Source organism: Engraulis encrasicolus, chromosome 6 (genome assembly GCF_034702125.1).
Source record: "Engraulis encrasicolus isolate BLACKSEA-1 chromosome 6, IST_EnEncr_1.0, whole genome shotgun sequence".
Lineage (NCBI taxonomy): Eukaryota > Metazoa > Chordata > Actinopteri > Clupeiformes > Engraulidae > Engraulis > Engraulis encrasicolus.
Genome location: NC_085862.1, coordinates 50291728 through 50308759, shown reverse-complemented (window position 1 = coordinate 50308759; position 17032 = coordinate 50291728). Strand labels below are relative to the sequence as shown.

Genomic DNA, 17032 nt, shown 5'->3' with positions numbered 1-17032 from the left:
TTTGAATCCCTTAAAGGGCTGACAAATATAAGCTCACTTCCTGTTACCTGTTGGTGGCGCTAGAGAGTTTGAGCTGGGAATCTGGATTGTTTTTGTGGGAGGTCATGGGATTGACTAGTATGTGTGCAAAAAATAGCTAAAAGAATCTGACAAACGGTTGCTGAGATATGACCTCACTCACTTCCTGTTTTTGGCCACTTTTACGACAATTTTGATTGGCTGTCACCTCCAAACGATAAGAGGGTATCAAAAAATTTCTTTGGGGGATACCCTAATGCCTATCAGTCTGAAGATGATGGTGTACCTTTTTGCTGGTCATTCTGACAAAAATTGTGTGACAAGTAGCATTTTATTAAATTTTTACAAATTCAAAATGGCGGAATTTCCCTTCTGCGTTTACATAACGTTATATAGTGCGTTGGATTCGGCTTGGCCCAAGGATTCTAGTGATAATAATATATTTTACATTGTGCACATGGTTTAAAAGCTACAGGTAAAAATGTAGCTAAAATTTTGACCTGTTGGTGGCGCTACAGAGTTTGAGCTGGGGGTCTGAATTTTTTTTCAGTAGGTCATAAGATGGACATCTATGTGTGTGAAAAATCCTAGCCGAAACCGACAAAGGGTTGCTGAGATATGACCTCACTTCCTGTTTTGCCACTTTTACAACAATTTTGATTGGCTGTCACGGCTAAACGATAAAATATATCTAATATTTCTTGAGACCCCATACAAACATAAGTACAGAGATACAATATACCGAATTTCGGGCGAAATGGTCAAAAATTGCGGGCAAAATAGCATTTTTATTGAATTTTACAAAATTCAAAATGGCGGGAAAACTATCCAGGCAGAAAATGACGTCATAGGGTGTGTTGGATTCGTCTTGGTCCAAGGATTCCAGGGATACAAAGTTTATGAAAATTGGCCCAGAGGTTCAAAAGTTGAAAGCAGAAATGTACCTGCAACTTTGACCTGCTGTTGGCGCTAGAGTATTGGGGCTGGGGACCTATAACTCGCTGTGGGTAATGTTGATGCTGCCTCAAATATGTGTGCCAATTTACAGCATGTTCCTATGTACGGTTCTATGGGCTGCCATAGAATTACAGTGAATTTTACAAAATTCAAAGTGGCGGAATTTCCCTTCTGCGTTGACATAACTTCATATAGTGCGTTGAATTCGGCTTGGCCCAAGGATTCTAGTGATAATAATATATTTTACATCGTGCATATGGTTTAAAAGCTACAGGCAAAAATGTTAGCTAAAATTTTTGACCTGCTGGTTGGCGCTAACAGAGTTTGAGCTGGGGATCCGATTTTTTGTTGTGGTAGGTCATGGGATGGACTACTATGTGTGTACAAAATCCCAACCTAATTCAACAAACAGTTGCTGAGATATGACCTCACTTCCTGTTTCACCACTTTTACGACAATTTTGATCGGCTGTCACGGCAAAACTATGAAATATATCTGATATTCCTTTAGACCCCATGTGCAACTCAGTCTAGAGATACTATATACCAAGTTTCGGGCGAATTGGTCAAAAAATGCAGAAAAAATAGCATTTTTATTGAATTTCACAAAATCCAAAATGGCGGGAAAACTATCCTGGCGGAAAATGACGTCATAGAGTGCGTTGGATTCGTCTTGGCCCAAGGATTCCAGGGATTCCAGGGTTTATGAAAATTGGCCCAGCGGTTCAAAAGTTACAAGCAGAAATGTACCTGTGACTTTGACCTGTTGGTGGCGCTAGAGCGTTGGGGCTGGGGACCTATAAATTGCTGTGGGTAATGCTGAGCCAGGCCCAAATGTGTGTGCCGATTTACAGCATTTTCCTACGTACGGTTCTATGGGCTGCCATAGACTTGCAGAGGGATAAGAATGGTGACTAAATAATAATAATGAAGAAAACCTACTAACTCTATAGGGGCCTTCGCCAGCTTCGCTGCTTGGCCCCTAATTATATATTTTTAGGGGCTTTTATGCCTTTATTTGATAGGACAGTCTGAGATGGTGACAGGAAGCGAGTGGGACAGAGAGACGGGATGGGATCGGGAGATGACCCCGGACGGACTCGAACTGGGGTCCCCGTGTGAATGTAAGCCTAAATGTGGGGGGCTTAGCACGCTGCGCCACAGCGCCCGCCTGTCTAATGCCCTTCAATGGTCAAGCATGGCCATAAAATGCACACACAAACATTGTGCCCCCCTCCCCACCTTGACGTGCGCCTGTTCGAGCTCCCGCTGCAGGCGTTCCTTCTCCTCCCTCAGCAGCTTGTTGCTCTCCACCAGCACGTTCATCGTCTCCGTCTTCTTCATCAGATCGTCGTGCTGCGCCAGAGTACGCTTGGTCACCTGACACAGGGGGGGGTCAAGGGTCAAAAGTCAGTAGAGGTCACTCCTCTAGATTCAAACTTTGGGAGGAAATGGAGACATAACATTCTTGACACTATTCATTCTAAGTGTTTTGTGTTGCTGGCTAGGTCCTGTGAACCGTTAGGTTTGCAGTTTTATTGTGTATGAGTGAGTGCTTTTGAGCGAGAGAGAGAGAGAAAACGTGTGTGTGTGTGTGTGTGTGTGTGTGTGTGTGTGTGTGTGTGTGTGTACCTGCATCTTCTCCCTCTCTGCACTGAGGTTGTCCTGCAGCTCCTTGAGCTCGTGCTCCAGCTGCTGCACTCTGAGTTTTTGGCGGAGGCTCTCGGCCTGGGCGATCTCGTAGCGCGTCTCCGCTATCTCCTTCTCCTTGCGCACAAACCTGACACGCAGCAGACGGACGTCACAGAGGAGATAGTGTGAGGTAGAAATCAGCAGAGAATAATTCAATACACATGATATGAACCATCACAACGCTCTACAAGAACTAATAAAAAGTTACTTGTCCTCCAGTCTTGAGAAAAGGGACAATCACCACATGTGCACTAAATCTAAGATAACATTCTCTGCTCAGTCCTCTTACCACTTTTCGTTTCGGGTAGCTGTGTGAACACAGAAGCTGAAAAGTGTTGCAAATTAACTTGCCCTTTGTGATAGCTCTTTCACCCCTTTCATTTTGCCGACTTTGCTCCTACGGTCATCAGTTTAGTCTCGTTACTCACCTCATCTCTTAGGACTTGACGTTACTCAACATCAACTCTTTTTATTCTAACCTTTGCATACTGTGCTGGGAAGGCCATGGTTGAAATCGTTGCTCGTTTACTCACTTGAGGATCTCTAGCACCTGCTCGTGGGACTTGTCCTCGCTGGAGGTGAGGTTGAAGGTGCTCTGGTTGCTGGTCTGCTGCGCGGTGGCGGCCATCTTGTCGCCCAGGCTCTGGATCTGCTGGTGGAGCAGGGCATTCTGCTTCTGCATCTCCTCGGCACGAGACGTCTCCTTCTTCAGCTCCTCCTGCGGGGTGTTCCAACAACATGGTTAAGTGATAAGCCTGGCCAAGTTGAGCTCCATAAAGTGGTAATCTGTGCTGATAAATGTCATTTATATTAAGAAAATGAGGATTTCAGGCTCTCATATTAGCCACCATCCAGGCACTCATCCTGGTTAATTGAACTTGGTTTACTACTGTACTACTGTAAGAGAAAGGGGTTAGAGAAGAGAAGTGTTTCTGACACGCGTGCGCCCTTTTTCTACTCGTTTTTTTTAAAGCGCATATGCAAACTCTTTCCTGCATGTAGCCTGCTGTTTTCTGGACTGAGGAAACAACTTTGAAAGGGCGCATCGCGGTTCTGCGAGGAAGGTTCGCGATAGGGGTTCGTAGGTCTGCGTACCGCGATCCCTCGGTTCGGTGCAATATTGTTACAGCCTTAGTGTTTAGTCATTGTAGGCGTGAGAGGCATAAGGATTGCTGTTTGTAATAGTTCCGTCAATCTTCTTCTCGCACACGCACGCCTACCTTGAGCATGCGTTCCTGCTCCTCCCAGGAGACGCGTGCCTCCAGGAGCTGGGCGCTGGCGCGGTGGGCGCTCTCCTCCAGCTGCTGGCGTGAGGTGGCGGCCTGCTGCACCGCGCTCTTGGCCGTCTGAAGGGCCTGCACGTCCGCCGCGTGCAGCAGCACCTCCTGCTCATACTTGGCCTGCGCCTCCGCAGCCAGACGCGCCTACACAGCACAACAAAAGACAGGGATGAACAAGGATGATAAACTACAAACACACTCATCTTGGCAGCCAGACACGCCTACATAGCACAATAGAATAGAAGAGAAATGAGGACGCATGGGCTGCAAAAGCACTCAGCTTGGCAGATGTGACAACACAACACCAGACAGGGAGAAATGAGGGTGATAAACTATAGACACACTCATCTTGGCAGCCAGACGCACCTACACCATCACAGGGAGCTATTATAATCATGGTGATGATGATGATATCTAAATAAAGTCACCCAGGTCCGCAGCCAGGCGCGCCAACACAACATGGGGAGATGTAATGATGATGATGACTACAAAATCAACACTGCAGCTTTTTCACAGAATGAGAAGGGATAGTGTACTACTGCCACCTGTTATAAATGAGCTGTAACCTGTATGGCAATGACCAAATCATAATGTATTACTGAGGGCCCTGTGCAGTCATAGTGGTGTAGTACTATGGTAGTTACGTTTTTTTCAGTGAATATTACAGTGTTCCACTGGTGCAACGGTGTGTTAAGGGGCTATACCAAGTAACCCCTGCACCAAGACAAAAAGATGGTAGTTAAAAGCAAGATGTGCTGTTCTTAATCCATGTCCTCCTTGCCCTCCGCCTCACCTGCTCCTTGCTGTCCTTGATGGCCTGCTGCTCCTGAGCGGTGGCTGTCTTGGCTCTCTCCAGGGCCTTCTCCAGCTCAGCCTTCATGCCCCCGGTAGTCCTCTTCAACTCATTCAGCTGAAACACACGCACGCACGCACGCACACACGCACACACGCACACACGCACACACGCACACACACACGCACACAAGAGCACGCACACACAAGAGCACGCACACACAAGAGCACGCACACACAAGAGCACGCACACACAAGAGCACGCGCACACACAAGAGCACGCACACGCACGCGCACACACAATATGAGCTCAACTCAAAACTTTTGCTGCAAAATGACGTCATTTTTTTAACTTTTGCACTTTATTATTGGAAATGACTGTTCAAACGTTCCGTCATCTCTGTGTGAATTCTTGCCATTCAAATATTTTGAGAACATACAGTTTAAACCAATATATATGTATAAATATAATTAGCAATACAATGCCCAATAAGAAAATGTCAATTTCTCAAAATGTTAAAACATGAATGCACTTCATTTTACAACAAAGCTCTTCAAATAATGTTGTCAAGTTACGTTACATTGTGATGAGGTGCGTGTGTGTGTATATACACGTACCTGCTGCTCTACAGCAGACACAGCCCTGGTCTTGTTTCCCTGCAGGTTCTTGTTTTGGCGCTCGGCCTCTGCCAGTTTCTCCTCCACACGTTTGCGCTGCTCCTCCGCTGCCTTCAGACGCGCCTCCACTGACCTCTTGGCCGCCGCAGTCACCTGGGGGGTGGGGCAACATGGGTAAGGGGAGACAGAAGGACAATGAGATTATCTACTTTTGAAGAACTCAACATTGTAGAAAGTAGTAAGAAAATGCAGAATAAGACTGGATGCTGTTCGAGACCACTTAAAGCCCTGATCATAAGACAAAAGCTTGTACCACCCTCTCTTTTCCGAGGGAGTACTTGAGGCTGAGACTCATTGTGCAGTACTGCTCCCTGCTGGCCATGATGAGCAATTGCACAACGCAGCACCAAAGAGATATTTAAAACTAAATTATATATGAGACCAAGCCCGTACCTCCTTCTCTTTCCCCAAGGACTCCTCTAGGCCGAGGCTCATGGTGCGGTACTGGTCCCTGCTGGCTGTGATGGTCTGCAGACGCTCGTTTAGCTCCTCCACCTCCATCTTGGCCTGACGCAGCTGACCACGCAGCTCCTCCAGCTCTGCTATCACACTTGCAGGCACCGCTACGCATGCACGCAAGCACGCAACACAACACAACACACAAGCACACAATCATGGTGAGAAACATAGCGTTGCAAGTGTTTGAAGTGAATCTGAGGAAGACATGGTTGAAAAGCTTTGATTGTGACAAATTTAAATAATGTACAAAAATGCAAAAAAATGATTTCAGATCATAAGTTTCCTGGCACCTTGTCCAGATTTTGCTCAATCTTCCTGTTGTGTGATAAATTCATCAATTGCATCAATTGTGTGCAATACTGCAAGTATATCAGTGTCCTTCTCTCTAACCTCCAGAGGTGGCCATGGGTGATGGCCATGAGCTTTTCTAGTATGTGTGCAAGGCCAGTGTGCGTATGAGTGACTCTCACCTCCTCCAGGGGTGCCAGGCTCTTTGGCTTTGGGTGATGGTGATGGGCTGGGTGACTGTAGCCCAGAGCCCTGCTGCATGCGCAGGGCGGAGAGCTCCAGCTGAGCGGTGGTGAGCTGCTCCCGCGTGCGCTGGTGCTGAGTCTGCTGCACCTCCAGCTGACGCTTCGCCTCTAGCTGCTGCACCTGTGCACCGAGAGAGAGGGAGACACAGGTAAATAGCAGTTTTACCTCTTTTTTTCTATAGTTCATTAATGGGGCTTACATGAGTACCGGTATTAATGTGAAGACAGTGTAATGTTAAATTTGGCCACTAGAGGGTAGTTGGGATTCATGGTTAATACTGGTCTGTACCCAAGTGTTTCAGTTGTTTGATAAACTGCGTAGGATTCACCATTGGCCCTGACGAGACGGATAATTCCTCGTTGGAGGTAGGTGTTAAAAGCAGCCCGTGTGTACAACAAACAACCCAGTAAACCGGTAACCTTCATCTCGGATTCATGTCGTGTCATTTCCACGCCTTGGAGACTGAGTAAAGTGTATGCATTCAAGAGGGAATTTGAAGCTAGTCAACTCGAACACGAAACCTAGCAAGGATAGCTAATAAACATCTGTAGACAACGCATATACAAGAAAGTAAAAGACACGACAGTAAAAAAAAAATATTTCCACTACTTAATATACCAGAATATATAATATAATGAGATCAAGAATGGACCTACTGGTCACTTACTCCATTGTTGCAGCTGAGCATGTGTCTCTGCGCTAGCCTCATTATGAAATAGCAAGTGCAATACCACAAGAAATGACTGATAACGAGATACAAGTGCCCATTACACGATTGCGGTCACTATGTAATGTAACCTAGAGTGTGGGACTTAAGGGACACTGTGTGAGATTTTTAGTGAATGGGGAGCATGGCTTATGGAAATAAACAACTAATGTTACCTTTTTCATGAATACTTACCACCACCATCAAATTCTAAGTATTCATTATGACTGGAAAAATTGCACTTTTCATACATGAAAAGGGGGATCTTCCCCATGGTCCGCCATTTTGAATTTCCAAAAATAGCCATTTTTAGCTGCAAAAATGACTCTGCTTGGACCATACTAGAACATATTTGTTTATTACTTAGTAAACGTTCATGTAAATATCAAATTTGGTGATAGCCAACCCAGTTTCAATGATCAGCATAGTTGCAGTACCTTTTTTGACCATTTCCTGCACAGTGTCCCTTTAATATATATAATCAGTATGGTACAATGTATATCAAGTACTACATCACTAACTCCATAGTTGCAGCTGAGAGTGTGACTCTGCTCCAGCCTCTTTACTGTATATTTGTTAAAGATTAAATATAGATGAGAGATGTACTCACGTCGTTGTTGCGGCTGAGGATGTGTCTCTGCTCCACCTCCTGCTCCAGCCTCTTCTGCAACTGGCTGATCTCGCGCTCCTGCTTCTCAATCTGGTTATTCAGGTGCTGCCTCGTCTCAGTCTCAGAGCGCTCCAGAGTGGTCTGCTCACACACACACACACACAGACACACACAGACACAGGTAGGCAGACAGACAGACGTTTACCAACAGAGCAACACACAAAGCAACACCACACTGTGTGGCATCAATACATTCATCTCATTTCAAAGGTCTATGGCAGCTGAATGTGTATTCAGGCTAGGGCAACCTTTCTTTATACTCTCTGAATCACACGTTCGGACATCATGAGCCACTTTGTAGGTGATACCTTCACGACCTGTAGGCCCATGAACAGCGGGCTCTCATAATAGCCACAGTAGTAATAGTAATATCAATATCATAATAGGTAGTTGTGGAGCAATAAGGTGACATGCACTACTCTTATTCTTACCTAACCCATTGATGCCAGATGTTGCATAGCACAACATTTACCCTAGCGCTGGGAGCTGTGTGAGCTTTAGGATCATGAAATTGTATTGTTAAACATGTTGGTATGGTAGAGCTGAATGAACATGTAATGCAAGATGAGGGTCAAAGCTTATGAATGCAATTTATTTCACAGTTGTATGCGCGTCAGAGATATTTAGGTTTTTATAGGCTGACCGTAGCAGGCGTTTTTTACATGAATGGGTCAAGCAGTATCTGAGCAAGTTTAAGCTGGGCATGCTGCATTGCATACATGGGATTCTTGTATAATAACAATCCTGTCTTCGCGCACAGTTGAAGATCTTGCTGCAATCTCTGAATGTTTGGAAACTGCTGTCACTCAAAAAAATGCACTCATGTGATTGGCTGCTTTTAGCATCGTGCCCCTCCTCACAGTGCGAGGGTTTTTAAATGGGAAACCCATCTATTGGCAGACGGCTGAGTCACCTTGATGGCCTGCAGGTTGGTGAGCAGCAGGTTCTGCCCTCGCTGCTGCGTGAGGACGGCCTCCTTCTCCTGCGTCAGGCGCGTCTCCGTCAGCTTCAGGAGTTCGCGCTCCTTGCGAAGAGACTCCGTACGCGACTGGAAAGGTCAAGCACACAATACATGGTCAAGGTACACTTCAATAGGAGAAATGCCAGGCATGCAAACAGGTCAGGGGTGAAAAGGGTAACAATAGTGCGGCGCGGCGGTGCGGGATGGCGCGGCGCGGCGTAGTGCAGTGCACGCACGCGAACTGCCAACCTAACTCCATGACTTAACTGTCATGTCTGAAGGGGGGTTGGGTAGACAGCTTGATAGATGGATAAAATTGTTTTTTAAATACATCATGATAGAGCAGTGGTTCTCATAGTAAGTCTCTCCAACACCCCATTGACCTCATCAAAACCCTTAGGCCTATTAAAAAAATGACATCGGTCTAAATGCCCCCAAATGGCACCAAGCACCCCTCCTCCCAGCAGTCTCCTTCTTAACACCCCCTCAACACTTGCCTGGTTGTCATCTCATGCATATTTAATCATCATATTTCAGACAACTTGCAATACAATCTTTTTTGTCATAGTCTGAATTAGTTACTGAAGTTTTACTCAAACTACTGAAGTTTTAGTCGATTCACCTAGTATCTCTTATATTGTCTCCCTGTAGAAAAATGAGTAGGAACGCTCCAACTTTGACCTGGAAAAAAGTATGTTCCACTAAATATCGTTCAATTTTTTTTTAGGTCATTTAGATATACTAGGGAATCGGATTACACAAACTTGGAATGATTTGGCCTACTATTGCAATTTGTCCCGTGTCAAACGCTGGACTGACCCAGCCTTCTCTCTCTCCCTCTCCCTCTTGTGTGCTTTAGAAGCTGTCTGCAGCATACCGGTATGCACAATGTTGCATGCCTCGTGTAGAATACATGCGCTTCTTCACCTGTGTTGTTTTTTTTTTTTTTTAACCCGGTAGCTACTTTAGCCTTTTTTCCCCTGTAGCGCACTCTCCCGCTAAACTCTACAGGTTGGATTCACTCGCGCAGAAATCAGATGTCCTTTGCATCGCCTATAACCAGAGAACAAATACAGAGAACGGAAACTGAACTATTCTACTGTGATGGACATTTCACCAAGCTTTCGGAGCTCTTATGAGAATAAATGCTTTTTAACGAGGACAGGGAAGCTCCGGAGTCAAATTATCAGGGAAAACAACTGAACCAACTGTGAGGTGTGGGGTACCTGTTCACTAACCACGCAGACTTCCACGTTTAGAGCTAAATCCAAAGACGGCACATTTCAGTATTTGGGAAGGGGAAAGGTGTTTTAAGTAGAAGTAAGAGTACTCTTACTGATGTAATTACAATACGTCAATGATCTTACGATTTAGACGCTAGGTATTTCACTGTACCTAATGAGATAGAAACACTGCAAGGCTACTCCTACTGTTACTTCATCCACCTCCTCTATATCTACTACAGACATGTAGACACACAGCCCTCACCTCAGCCATGTTGATCTTCTCGTTGGCGGAGTTGAGCTCCTGTGTGAGGGTGGCAACGGCCTGCTCGTTCTTCTGGGCCATGGCAGACATCTTCTGGCTGTTCTCCCTCAGCAGAGAGATCTCCTTCCTGTAGCCCTCCACGTTATCCTGCAGCATCTCATACCTGATGGGAGACACACACAGTCTTCAGAGACACGGTCTCTTTTGTCCAATGAGTCACATACAATGTGTGCAGAAGTATTGGCCAAATAAGCATTTAGACCACATCATCCATCTTATGCAGATCTTCCAACTCCAACTTGTATGTTAATATGTCCACCTGTTACAGGGCTTTGATGACCTTCGATTACACCCTCTTGCATCATCACACAAATGTGCACTACCTGGAATGTTTAACTCTTACAAGTTTCTCCGGCTGGGCCTCTGAGTATTTGGACGATGAATTCCATTGTATGTATATCTGTTTGCTAATAATTGTGTTCAGTGGGCAAAGTGCCCTGTGAGTATTACTAGCATAATTACTAGTGCCCTGTCCCAAAGGTCAATTCACACGAAGAACTATAGGGTCATTTCACGTGAAATCAGACACTTTGGGACCCGACCGACCCGGATTTCAATCATACTTGGTGTGCCTTTTCAGTAGCAAGGTAGCACCCCAGAACTGCATTGGTTTGAATCTGACACTAATATTAAGGGAGAAACAGACTAGGAAAGGTTCACATGTGAGGGTAGGACACTATACATTCAGCCTTGAATATATCAGTCAGTGTTAGTCACAAAAAGATGCCTGTGGTGTTGTTTGAAAGCTCTTTTCTGGCTCTACATATTACACAATCACCTTGGAATACAACTACTCTCAGAATATGAATTATGATAAATTGAAAAATTAAAAATTGAATATCTAAAAAAACTCATATTTTAAAATGGCCAGTTCCTTGTCCAAACGTAGCCGGCAATGTCATGAGCAGCACCTTAAATGCTGGTGTTCGGTTTGTTATTCATTTCAGAGAGAAGTTGACTCACAAATATGGCATCATACAGACCACTTACTAATAATATGGTAATACCATAGTAGCATCACATGACAAAACAAAAATGGTCAGTGTCCATGGTCCCAGGTTTCAGAAACTAAGGCAGATGTCCATTTATACACACCAAATGATGATATGTGAATGTTTGAACATTCCTTCTCTGTGTACCTGTGCCATCTTCCCTTTACCATACTTTAAAGAGACAATCAATGGCTACACTCTCATTGTGTACTCTACCAGTGCATTTGAAGCAGCAGCTGTGTCTTTTGTAGATAATGTATAAGTATGTCCCGTTGCAGTTACAGGTTCCACTACCAGAAGCACATCCTGATGATCCATGACAAGTCTATCTGGTCTGAAGGGAAAAGTGAAGGATGGAGATGGCCCATGAGGATGCAGGGAGTTCAGTTTCACTCTCCAGTGCTCGGCATTACATTCCTCAGCACATGCTAGCCACCAGTTGCCATCATATACAGCTACAACATACCTTTGATGCTTGAAAATGTAACACATTCCTTTACTGAGCTCACTCTTTCAACTCTGCCTTCTCTGAATGCTGAAAATGGCCAAACTTCCACTGTGTCCATTGACAATGGGCAGAAGCTGTGTAGGTTTTTGAGTACCTGCAATAGTTCTTGCAGATTCAAACCTTTTCAACAGGTTCTCAGCTTCATGATGGTACATCTCTGTTGTGGCAAACTGGCAATGGATGTTCTTGACATTATCCTTGACAAATTCAAACAGTTGGTATGGCGTTATAATTTAATTGTCAATAGGACGTTGCAGACTTGCTCGTGCAGCAAGCCATTTAACTGTCCCTCCAACGCCATCACATGGACCTTTGCCATGTGATGTGGAAAAAAAGTGCCACTCTGCAGGTATGTGAAAATCTGCCTCGTGGTGGGCACAAATTTGTTGTGTTTTTAAGGTTCTTATATTGTGCAGGAAGTCTGCAACGTCCTATTGACAATTAAATTGTAACGCCATACCAACTGTTTGAATTTGTCAAGGATAATGTCAAGAACATCCATTGCCAGTTTGCCACAACAGAGATGTACCATCATGAAGCTGAGAACCTGTTGAAAAGGTTTGAATCTGCAAGAACTATTCCAGGTACTCAAAAACTACACAGCTTCTGCCCATTGTCAATGGACACAGTGGAAGTTTGGCCATTTTCAGCATTCAGAGAAGGCAGAGTTGAAAGAGTGAGCTCAGTAAAGGAATGTGTTACATTTTCAAGCATCAAAGGGTATGTTGTAGCTGTATATGATGGCAACTGGTGGCTAGCATGTGCTGAGGAATGTATGCCGAGCACTGGAGAGGTGAAACTGAACTTCCTGCATCCTCATGGGCCATCTCCATCCTTCACTTTTCCCTTCAGACCAGATAGACTTGTCATGGATCATCAGGATGTGCTTCTGGTAGTGGAACCTGTAACTGCAACGGGACGTACTTATACATTATCTACAAAAGACACAGCTGTTGCTTCAAATGCACTGGTAGAGTACAAAATGAGAGTGTAGCCATTGATTATCTCTTTAAAGTACGGTAAAGGGAAGATGGCACAGGTACACAGAGAAGGAATGTTCAAACATTCACATATCATCATTTGGTGTGTATAAATGGACATCTGCCTTAGTTTCTGAAACCTGGGACCATGGACACTGACCATTTTTGTTTTGTTTTTGTTTTGTCATGTGATGCTACTATGGTATTACCATATTATTAGTAAGTGGTCTGTATGATGCCATATTTGTGAGTCAAATTCTATCTGAAATGAATAACAAACCGAACACCAGCATTTTAGGTGCTGCTCATGACATTGCCGGCTACGTTTGGACAAGGAACTGGCCATTTTAAAATATGAGTTTTTTAGATATTCAATTTTTAATTTTTCAATTTATCATAATTCATATTCTGAGAGTAGTTGTATTCCAAGGTGATTGTGTAATATGTAGAGCCAGAAAAGAGCTTTCAAACAACACCACAGGCATCTTTTTGTGACTAACACTGACTGATATATTCAAGGCTGAATGTATAGTGTCCTACCCTCACATGTGAACCTTTCCTAGTCTGTTTCTCCCTTAATATTAGTGTCAGATTCAAACCAATGCAGTTCTGGGGTGCTACCTTGCTACTGAAAAGGCACACCAAGTATGATCGAAATCCGGGTCGGTCGGGTCCCAAAGTGTCTGATTTCACGTGAAATGACCCTATAACCATCACATCACTTGACGATGTTAATTATAAACATCCCACTGAAGACATTGGAGTGGTGAAGCAGTCACTGGTGTGTGCTGTGCTGACCGTTTGGACGCAAATTCCAGCTGTGTGGAGATCTTGGCGTTCTGGGAACGCAGCTCAGAGATCTGCTCCTGCAGCTTCTCATTCTGCTCAGTCAGCCCACGCTCACTCTCCAAACGCTCCTTCTTGTAGGACCCAAACACCTCCTGCAGCTAAACACACACAAGCAAGCAAGAGAGCAAACACACACACAGGCACGCAAATACACACAAACAGAAGAGGATAATGAGCACGACTTCATCTTCATACACAACAAATACACAGTCAAATCGTAATCCAACATGGAGGGATTATATAAAGAACATCTGCCTTAGACAGAGATGCTTTCCAAGGCTTTCTGCACTACACAACAACACAACTACAATGAAGAGCAAGACAGGATTTGGGATTAGTGGAAAGGTGCAGAGTGTACAGAGATCACCACTACTCTGCCCTTTTCTTGCACGATTTATCTTATTGCACTTGGTGAATACTGTCCATGCATGTTTGCATTGGAAAATCAATAGCATTATTCTCCTTTGGTGAGGTAGGCAACTGGCGAGGAGCAGTTGAGGAAGACTACCCGTTTGAGAGCACTGATGCACAGTGGCTACAAAATGCATCCAATTACATAACATTTCTCAGACGCTTTTGTTCCAAGCGACTTAAACAGAGGATATAATCACAGCAAACAACACTGGCAGATATACATTGCACAGGAAATAAAAATAGGTGCAAATGCATAGTGGAGTTAGATGGAGTTTTTCGTTTTGTACATTAACAGTGGGTTAAGTAGAGTAGACACACATACCCTACGCACAACATGCCTAAGAGTCCACCAAAGGGTCTGCGCAAGCTCACACATCAGTGCAGTAAATTAATATTACAATTCTAAGCTTGCATGTAGTGTGACAGCCTTGGTGTGGCGGTGAGGAGGCCTACCTGTTTCAGAGCAGCCTTGGCCTCCACTGCTTCGGTGGACTCTGGGAGGGTGATGGCGGTGGGTGTGGCCGTGGTGGGGGTGGCTGCAGGGGAGCGGCGAGGTGTGGAAGTCAAGGACACGTCGTCTCCAGCAGCTACAACCAGACAAGCAGGGTCAAAGGGCACAGGTCAGGAGTCATAGCAAAGACTTCACAATGCGTTTTGGACCAGACTGATGAAATGATGCGAAATGGTTTCAGTGTGAGAAAACGCAATGTTAGGGGAGTGTCTGCAATGGATGCTGTGCAAGATTGACACATAGTAATGTATTAAAATGCGAGTCTGTAAGTGCATGTGTGCGTGTTCGCTGGATGAATAGACGTAACAGTAACATGCCTTACACGTCTAGTGTATGAGTGCGCACGTGTTACCTGGATGAGGCCAGATATCTCAGTTGAGCGTGTGTATATGCGTGAATGCACATAAGAGAGTGCATTAGTATTAGTGTATGTACCTGGGTGTGGAGCGGAGGTCCCTGTAGCCTGAGCCAGCAGCATGCGGTACATGTCCCTCTGGCGCACGATGGACTCTGCCATCTGCATCTGCATGGTCCTCTGCTCCTTCAGCTGCTCCAGCTCACTCTGGGCCTTCTCCAGACTCAACTCCAACTCAGCGTGTCTGAGGACGGAGAAGGACAGGGGGGAGAGAGGTTCATAAAAAAACTGGTAGAGTTTTGTGCAATTTCAGCTACTCCTGGTCACTCACTTGACTCACTCTGGCCTTTCTCCAGAGTGGAGAGGGGAAAAAAAAGATAAGCTATACTTTTGTCTTCCAATTCTAAGGTAAGAAGTCTGTCACTCTGTCACCTACTAAGGTGCGTTCAGGCCTTGGTCACATATGGAAAGGTTCATAATCCGGCATGACCGTACCTGGCTGACCTGAAAACACTACATTTTCTCTCACCACCTAGTAACGCTCTCCATACACACTAGCCACTGCCCTCCAAGCAGCACTCCTACACACACTCGCCTTTTAGCAGTGCTCTCGGCCTCGTCCCTCTCCTGCGCGTCTCCGAGGTCTCGGAGAGCCACCAGGAGGCGCTGGTTCTGCTGCTGCAGCTCCTCCACGCTGCGGAAGGAGACCAGGTGCTGGGAGATGACCTCCGAGGAGCTGCTGACGTCGGCTGAGCCGTCCTCGTCGTCCCTCGACACGTGGTTACCCCGTGCCTCCTCCAGCTCAATCAGCAGCACACGCACCTGCACAAATGTGTTTAAAAGCACACACACAGTGTTGAATTTGCACTAAAACTATACATACCGTGTACAAAAGGAATATCATGAACCATTATATTTGAGTTGCGGTATGTGGACACAATGTGAAGACTGCTATAATAGGTTGATGCGTCTCCATTACTACAATGGCAAAATGTGTCCGGTCTGAAAGGTGCAGAAACAAATTCTTCTGCCAGTGCTTATCAAGAACAATCGGTAGTGTACCTGTGAAAAGCAGGCAGGAGCAGAAGACACATGAGAGCCAAAGCGTACCTGGTGGGAGAGGTCAGACAGCTGCTGGTCTGAGCGCTTGTTGTCTCGCTCCAGCACACACGACCTCTTGTTGGCCTCATCAGCCTCCTTCTGCAGACGATGCACCTCCTGCAATAACATCACATGTAGAAGTCAAGTGGACCACACACACACACACAACTACAGCGATAAACTTCCTTTTAATATGCACTTTTATTTAATTTGGCCCAAGTATGCTAACGGGTAAAACACCACCACCCACAATTTTTTTTTTTTTTTACCATGCTCAGTCAAGCAATCATTTTTTTGTGACTTGGTCAATCAAGCAAACAACTACGCAATTGTCTTACACTCAACTTGTGTCACAAAAATTCACATTTCCACCAGTGCCTATTAAAGTCTGTGAGCATTCAGGTAAGAGGTGCTCAGTCTGAGGCAAGTCCTATGTGTGTGAGTAGGTAAGACCAGGTGTGTGCGTAAAAAGGTGCGACGGTCTCACCTTGACGGCCTGCTCCAGCTTGGTGGAGAGGCTGGCCACGGACTTCTGCATGCGCTCGTGCTCGTCGCGCTGCCTCTTGAGGATGGGCGCCTTGGCCTCCACCTCCTGAACGATGTCGTCCAGGTACTTGTTGACGCGCCGGTTCTCCATGCGCTCCAGCTGCAGCGCCTCTTGGGCATCGATGTAGGCACTGTAGATCTGAAGAGCATGAGAGAGAGAGAGAGAGAGAGAGAGAGAGAGAGAGAGAGAGAGAGAGAGAGAGAGAGAGAGAGAGAGAGAGAGAGAGAGACGAAAAGGGAAGAGAAGAAAAGGGAAGAGAAGAAAAGAAAAGGGAAGAGAAGAGAGAGGGAACCCAAAAAGAGATTGGTGTACGTGTTGTGCAGCCAACAGTAGGGGAGACTGAAAAGCAGAGGAAAACAAATTTGTTGACTAGTCCAGTAAAAGTATGACTGTGTCTCAAATCACGCACTTGTGCACTTCGGGCACTGTTTTCCAGTTCCTAGGGCACTCACGCTGAAAATTCCAGTTGAGCCAGTGCACT

At 45.4% G+C, this 17032-nt stretch overlaps 1 protein-coding gene across 2 annotated transcripts in view; it reads right to left on the bottom strand.

Annotated features, from left to right (window-relative positions):
- tprb (translocated promoter region b, nuclear basket protein) overlaps nucleotides 1-17032 on the bottom strand; it is a 43217-nt gene that overhangs the window by 18591 nt on the left and 7594 nt on the right. For both annotated transcript variants that reach the window (XM_063201877.1, XM_063201878.1), the window contains exons 12-28: nucleotides 16492-16689; nucleotides 16014-16121; nucleotides 15499-15725; nucleotides 14984-15147; nucleotides 14491-14624; nucleotides 13573-13721; nucleotides 10235-10397; nucleotides 8699-8833; nucleotides 7726-7866; nucleotides 6346-6529; nucleotides 5810-5979; nucleotides 5357-5509; nucleotides 4740-4856; nucleotides 3887-4090; nucleotides 3200-3384; nucleotides 2607-2754; nucleotides 2217-2354 (exon numbers count right to left, since the gene is read on the bottom strand). In XM_063201877.1, coding sequence (XP_063057947.1) covers nucleotides 2217-2354; nucleotides 2607-2754; nucleotides 3200-3384; nucleotides 3887-4090; nucleotides 4740-4856; nucleotides 5357-5509; nucleotides 5810-5979; nucleotides 6346-6529; nucleotides 7726-7866; nucleotides 8699-8833; nucleotides 10235-10397; nucleotides 13573-13721; nucleotides 14491-14624; nucleotides 14984-15147; nucleotides 15499-15725; nucleotides 16014-16121; nucleotides 16492-16689 — 2718 coding nt within the window. The remainder of the gene's footprint in view (nucleotides 1-2216; nucleotides 2355-2606; nucleotides 2755-3199; nucleotides 3385-3886; nucleotides 4091-4739; nucleotides 4857-5356; nucleotides 5510-5809; nucleotides 5980-6345; nucleotides 6530-7725; nucleotides 7867-8698; nucleotides 8834-10234; nucleotides 10398-13572; nucleotides 13722-14490; nucleotides 14625-14983; nucleotides 15148-15498; nucleotides 15726-16013; nucleotides 16122-16491; nucleotides 16690-17032) is intronic.